The 7,102-nt window shown below is 43.8% G+C and overlaps 1 protein-coding gene across 1 annotated transcript; it reads left to right on the top strand. All coding sequences in view use genetic code 11, as the record gives it.

The window, feature by feature from the left end:
• Positions 1-2,473: 2,473 nt before the first annotated feature.
• Positions 2,474-3,536, top strand: EGR_03167 (Partitioning defective protein; the record flags this gene model as incomplete). The annotated part of the gene is made up of 2 exons (XM_024492416.1): positions 2,474-2,499; positions 3,026-3,536. The coding sequence occupies 2 exons, from the start codon at positions 2,474-2,476 to the stop codon at positions 3,534-3,536; spliced, it is 537 nt and encodes a 178-aa protein (XP_024353090.1).
• Positions 3,537-7,102: the final 3,566 nt, after the last annotated feature.

Genomic DNA, 7,102 nt, shown 5'->3' with positions numbered 1-7,102 from the left:
TGCAACTGATTTTGTACTTTTCCTTAGAAATTTCCTTTTTCACCCTTTTAAGCATTAGCTTTGTTATATTTTTGCCTAGCTGCGTTGCCTATCTGTGCGTTACACCTTATAATATGAATACTCTTTTTCGTGTTCTAATTTTTCTATTGAAAGCTGCTTTTCTTGAACAGGTTGCAGTGATACGTCATTGGAATAATTGGCCATCCGCGTGTTATGTGGCGCTCTCCGCATCTCACCATCTTCGTTCATGGGCTATCCTCGTAATATCATATGGCTGTCTCAGCAACTGTTTCTGAATGACTGTCTAAACACACTGCATTGGCCAGAATTTTCGGAATCTCGTGCTAATATTTTGGTGCCTAGCGCTACGCCATTTAGTGCTTCGACTGGGGGGGTGATGGAGCTTGTTAAGACTGCAGCTCTTTGAGACTTTCTTAAGGGTGAAGGTTAACAAAATAAGATGTCATAATATTATATTCGACATGCGAAATTCTGGAGTCTGCTGACATAGGCTGGGGGCCAGCCTTTTAGGTATGGGTTCGATTTCGGATTCCGTACTGAAATCGAAGCTTGAGCAAACAACTCATTTTAAAGAAAATAGGGCCTGGGCAAGTGTTTGAATGCATGGGACGAGTGGGATTTTGATCCGTGGGTAGATGGCGCATTAGATCTGGTAATCCTGTGACCGTCCTTGACGCTGAACTTCACGTTGATTTGCTTTTGCTGTGGATTGTTGGGTGTCTAGCGTGTGCCGTGAATACTCTTTTCTCACGTATTCGGCAGTCCTGCAAGGCTAGCAGGCAATCGAACCTGGAGAAAAAGGCAGAGCTGTGGAGCCAATTGACGCACAAGTACTTTAGCAGACTTGCATTAATCATACCATTAAACTCTCGTTGCTTAACAACGCCTTGCAGTACACATAATTTAGACTACTGAAGTACCCATTCTGCTCAACATCCATCTGTGCAGGCGATACCCCATTGATAACTGCTTTGAGATCAACCATATACATTCACCGTCAATGGACAGTAGCTGATTTGCGCATAATTTTGGAAAATATGAGTTGAAATACTTTAATGGGGGAGAGGTAGTGAAATTTTGTCTATGGCAGGATGTGAAAGGTCCACATTTTCTTGCTTGTTTTACAAAAGAGTCACTTGCATGAGGTTTCCAGAACTGGCTTTACAGTATTTGCTGATTAGGAATTGCTGTTATGTTAGCTTAGTGACTTGACAATCGGTTTAGCTGTAGGTTTGGTCAAGCAGGTTTACATGACCCCTCAAGTTCCACTTCCCTTGGTTGTGTACGTTAGCGCTAAGTTATTCACCATACAGGCATGGCATAACTCAATGTAACAGATTACGCATGGAAAAAGACTGGTATTGCTAGAAGATTCTGAGTAAGTGTAATGCTCATGTTGTTTCAATATGCCTTTCAGAGAGGAGGCGGGGATAGGAATCGAACCTCATGACAGAAGAGTCAACGTCCTGCAAGCCGGAGAGCGGTTACGTGACCAATCCCCCCTGAACTCTGTGCTAGTTTTTCTCATTTACTTGCCCCAATAAATATATCAAAGTTAGACTAACCTAGGTGTTCCAAGAGTATGAGGAACAGGGAAGAGGAGCCCTACGAACCTCAGCCTACAACAGAATAAACGTGGAGGAAGACCAGTATAGCTAGAAGATTTTGATTAGGTGTTTTACCCTGATGACAAAAGTTTATTTGCTATCCTTGTTTCTTGTTACAAGCAATAACATACTTTAACATTTAGCAATACGCCTACGCTTTACAATAGTCGTGGTGTGTAATTGCTTTACTAAAATAGGATACACAAAGGTTAAAAAAATTAGAAATTGATTTTTTTTAAAACATCCTCATTACTTTCAAAACTTGCCATTTTGTACAATCTGTTGCCTGTCTTCCTACGTAACTACGCCTTGTTTTAGCGACTGGTAAAATACCGCCGATTGAGAATGACGGTACTCGCCGTTAAGAGCAAGGTTTGTTTTTGCTTTATTCCTCAATTCTCTAGTATAACGCTGAATTTCGACGGTTTCACTTGGACCGTTCAACAGTTAAGACATTTGATGACCTCTACAGAATCGTAGAAAAGGTGCACGGCTTATACAATACCCATTTTATTCTGCAATACGTTGATCCAAAGGAAAGTACACTGCTTCCTATAAATAATGATAAAAATTGTGAACGAGCTCTAGCAGTTGCATCTGATCCTCTCAGACTTTTAATTCAACTTAAAGGTAAAATATGCCAGGAAATTGTCACTATACCTAGGTGAGAGTTATGGTGAAATTAAAGGCTATAAAGCACCGGGAACAGTTTTTCTGCGAAAGAAGCCAGCAGAGATTGTTAGATCAATCGGATCAGAGAAGATTAAACCTGGACATCAGTCTATAGTACTATGTGATGATTTCCATAAAGTCTCATCCATAATAGATGATGGTACCCTTCCGGAATGTATGCGAAGGTGAGCGTTCACATGTATTTTCTTTGCCAAAAGCTCGTGTAATTTTGTTTTCGTCATACTCCTATACTTCGTCTCTTAATAATCACATTACAACCTTTGTACGCATCCTCATGCTTTATGTGGCTTCAACCGTTCTGGTGATCAACACTTAGATGCCACAAGTTTTTGGTCATTTAGTTTATTTTGGTGCCGAAATAAATTCATGTGATAGGTACTTACATCAAATAATGGTGCTCTTTCAGCTTAATCGCGGGCTAATATTCACTTTTGAGGTTGTCTGCTTGTTACTTTCATCATCAGTCAATTTTTTACGGAAAGTTATCTTCCGTATTTTTTTGTTTTTGTGATGGTAATAATTTCAAGATATACTTAATATCATTGCATCCAACATTCCACTTCTGTCCGTCGTATTCGCCATTATTGAATTGTTCTTTTCTCCCCCGAAGCATACAGTGGGCTTTGTCTTTGAGTGCGAGGATAGAATTTGCTCTCCCGCCTTCATCCGCCAATTTTTACTGTTACGTTTGCTTGGTGTAATAGAGTGCATCTTATCAGGACGGGCTCAAAGCCTTTGGGCTTCTACATCCGTGACGGATTTAGCATCCGCGCCACGCCAACCGGAGTGCAACCGGTGCCGGGAATTTTCATTTCGCGCCTTCTGCCTGGCGGTTTGGCCGAGTCTACTGGTCTCTTGGCTGTAAAAGACGAAGTGATTGAGGTCAATGGAATCGAGGTGTACGACAAGACATTGGACCAGGTGACCGATATGATGGTGGCCAACAGCTCCAATCTCATTATCACTGTGAAGCCTTTCAACCAGAAGACCTGCATCCATCGAACCAAATTTATGGCTCCAGCCTCGGCCGCGGCGGGATCTGCGTCGCACCAGACGTCTGCCGTGAACACGAGCCACCGCTCTTCCGCATCCTCGTCGTCGGCAGCAGCGGGGGCAGTGGAAGGCCACAGACAGGTTCCTCCATCGCGCGACTCTCCAAAGTCGACAGTGCAGCCTCATTCTGTACCTGAGGTGCCCGGTACCATCGACATTTGACTTCACTACTGACTGATTTCCCTTTGCTTCATATTTCGTCTCTTTTTACTTTATTGCTGTGAGATCAACATTTGTGAGCGCACATACGCACACTTCTGAACAACGGGAACTGCAGTGATTGTTGCAACTTGGCACACAAAGTCACACTTTTGTGGTTCCTTTCTTCGCTCTCCACCCCTCTGCATTCCATTTGCGCATGCCTCTGACTGTGTTCTCGTTCGCGTGAGTGTGCGTGTGCGAGTGAGTTCACGGCAGTAAAGTACATTCCGATTTGTTTCAACAAGCTGGGAAGGTGTAGTGTACAAAAGAAATTGGTTGGTATTTCTCCTATTTCAAATGCTCTATTGTCTGATGGGTGGGTACAACTGTTTTGCAATCGTGGTCTTGCATTTGTCTGGGCTGCTTTCGCGCGTTTTTGGCAGGGATGGTAATTAGGTGTGCAATGGCGGCTACGTTTGTACTTGTTGGTGCCGCTGCTCCCGATGCTTTGCACATGTGAGCGCGTGCGTGCCTTTTGTTGCCCGCATGTGTCGGTCACTATCTAGCAGAATTAGTAGTTTCTTTTGGGCTACTGACCACACCCACTAGAATGTAGACTGCGATGAGGTCATCTCTTAACTGCGGGGGCTGGAAGCTCTCACGGGTCATGAATTAGCACCGAGAGGAATTCCTTCCTCAAAAGCATTTCGGGTGGTGTATCTCAACTACGGTTGCAGTCTCCTCGGGGTCAGATAACGTTGAAAGCGCAGTAAAAATACTGGCAGCTGGTCATTTAAATGGGAAGCATTCAGGAATAATATTTTGCTATTAGGAACCAGTAGTACAGAACAGAAAGTAGGGAAGAGGTGTAGGTGTACATTTATGGTTAGCCTGCCGTTCCTGTGCTGGAGCTGGGTTATCATAAAACGTACAAACAACTGCAATTTATTCGAATTGGTGCGACTTGCACCAAGACGATTTTGGCTTAACTCGGATTTCCTTGACTTGTTAGTATTAATAGTCATTTGAGCCTATCTTTTCGCAATCAAAAGTGTTTGGTGGGTTTTTGGTTCTGCATCCCACTCCTTCGGCTCATGGGAGTATGACATCTCCTCCTACTGCCCCTGCGACGTCCTCCAAAAACGAGAAAAAGGAGTCGTCCAATGTTTAGCGATAGCTACTGAAACGTAGCCGATGGCAATTTTAAGTAACTCTTTCCTATCATCGAATCTGTCACTAAAATCGCTTTCCAATTTAGACATAACTCAAAATTCATTAGAAAGATTACCTTGGCCTAATATTATTGCTAATTATTTTCTATCTGGGACATTTGCAAAGAAAGGTAGCCAGCAGGATTTCGGTTCTACTTTCCTCTCCTTCTGCTGATGGGAGCATGACATCCTCTCCAAAGGAGAGTTTGTTTGCTTGACTCTTACATTTAAATAATTGGCGACCAAAGGGATCGGTATTGCAATTCTGCCCAGCGAGATGGCCTACGGCCATGCCAGTAAACTCTCCGTCCTTCTCTACGTAGGCGCTGCATTTTCCACCCGAATATTGTCCCCATTCGTCTTCAGGAAAGACTCGGAGCGCTACATTGGTGGCAGCGGAAAGCGAGTCCGAGCCTAAGGGACAAGTACCCTAGGTTTTAGCACCAAATGATAAAAATTAACGTGAAGGGAGAAGGGAGCATATGCTGGGGATGGGCGAATTCGTGATGAAACATAACAGGAGAGTTGAGAATTACGTCTGTCTTCCACATCTAACCCAGTCCGCCAATCTACAGGAATGCTATTCACTATTGCAATTTCACTGACCGTGGCCTCAAAACATCTGGAAAATTCGGTTACGGTGCTCTCAACATTGCCTGCAGGTAGGTGTTAATTAAGTGAACACACGGAACATGCTCCACACCTCCACAAGGTGGACGCAATCCAGATAGATGTGGCTGGACAGCGCTGAAGTGAGAACAAAGTGATGAGGAGAAATGGACACGAAACCGCATACCTAAAAAATGATGTTAAAACCTGTTCGTCAATAAATAGCTCTGATTTTAGGGCGGTATTCTTGCGACTAGCGATGGACATAGCAGATGGCCAGCATATTACCCCTTTCTCGCAATGCGGTTCTCAAACGAGACGAAAGTCCACATGGAGTGGAATCGCCAAGAGGGTACAGTAATGTAACAGTCAGATGTCTTCTCAGTTCCAGGTAAATTCAAGGACTGATGCGGGTGGTTATTGGGTAGTTTCTTTCTTCCAGCACTGACTACACTGCATTGGTCGAGACGAGAGATTGGCTAAGTGGAGCACCTGGGCGGGAGCACAGAAAGAGAGGGGAGTGTAGTACCTTGATCGTTTGTTAAAATTTCCGTTTTAATAACGGATGGCTTGAGGCTTCGCTTTTATGCTTTCGCTTGGCGCATAACCTCAAGCCATGGCATAGCTCACCCCCAGCCCTTGCGTACATCGACGATGCATATTCTGCCCTGGCATCATGTCTTCCTTCTACTTCAGAAAAGTACTCAGGTCCCTACACACACTGCTCTGTTCTAATTGTATTCAAAATCTTATGCACTGAAACATGCAGCGTGTCCAGCCTTCTTTGAGGTAGTAATACACGAATGTGGAATGAATAATGGTGTATTGCCAGTGTGCCAAAGAAGGGTACCTGGGGGGAGGTTATTAGCTTGCCCCGAAGGCCATGTTGGATAGTAGTCGTATGACCCAGGGAGACCAAAGTCTCCGCTTAGTTAGGCAAACAATTCAGAAATAACTCCCCACCATGTACATGTTTAGCAGTTAGAAATTCCTCTGACCAGTCAAAGAAAGACAATATTGGGCAGGACCATGCAAGTGACCGATTTGAAGGTCCTGTGCATTTCTCAAGCCACGGGGAAGAATTTGTACCTGATTGCAAAGTAATCTTCAGTCGAGTGTTTCCTTCACACCTAGATGCTGAGCAGAAGAAGTGTTTGAGCTGTTAAAACTACGTCCACTTCAGGGAGTTGTCAACTACTGAAAAATGGCAAGACAATTATATTAAAGCACTCTTGTCTCATTTGACTCTGCAACTCCACCGTTTTGGCACCATCTCATTCATGCGAGTCCTATGTGAGCATCTGTCCTGATGGATTGGTCATTTGGATGCTACTGGGGACCAGACCTTATCTATTCCCGAAGAGGCAGTCATTTGCAAAGCCTTACCGAAAATGCGTCACTGAGATGGTTGAATGACACTTCTGTCTATGAACCAGTTAATGTACTCAGCCCTATGACAAATCGACAGTTCCGCTAGTTACTCGCTGCTAGCCACTAATAAAGCATGTTCCAGACTCCTGTCCTCTATGGCATCTTCAACCTTGGCCGGAGCATTGCGCCCCTGAGATGACAGGAGTGCCAAATCACAATCAAATGGCTAAATATACGACTGAGTATTCACAGTAAACCAAGTTTCCATCCTCCAAAAATATCACAAGCTAAAGGCAGTTTATACAAATATATACTGTAGCCAAAAAAGTACTACAAAATTAATACGTTAGGGGTTAAAAACACAATCATTAAAAGAGGGGAAAGGGGTGGTTTCAA

This window comes from Echinococcus granulosus, assembly GCF_000524195.1.
Source record: "Echinococcus granulosus chromosome Unknown EG_S00016, whole genome shotgun sequence".
Taxonomy (NCBI): domain Eukaryota; kingdom Metazoa; phylum Platyhelminthes; class Cestoda; order Cyclophyllidea; family Taeniidae; genus Echinococcus; species Echinococcus granulosus.
This window is presented reverse-complemented; position numbering and strand designations above follow the sequence as displayed.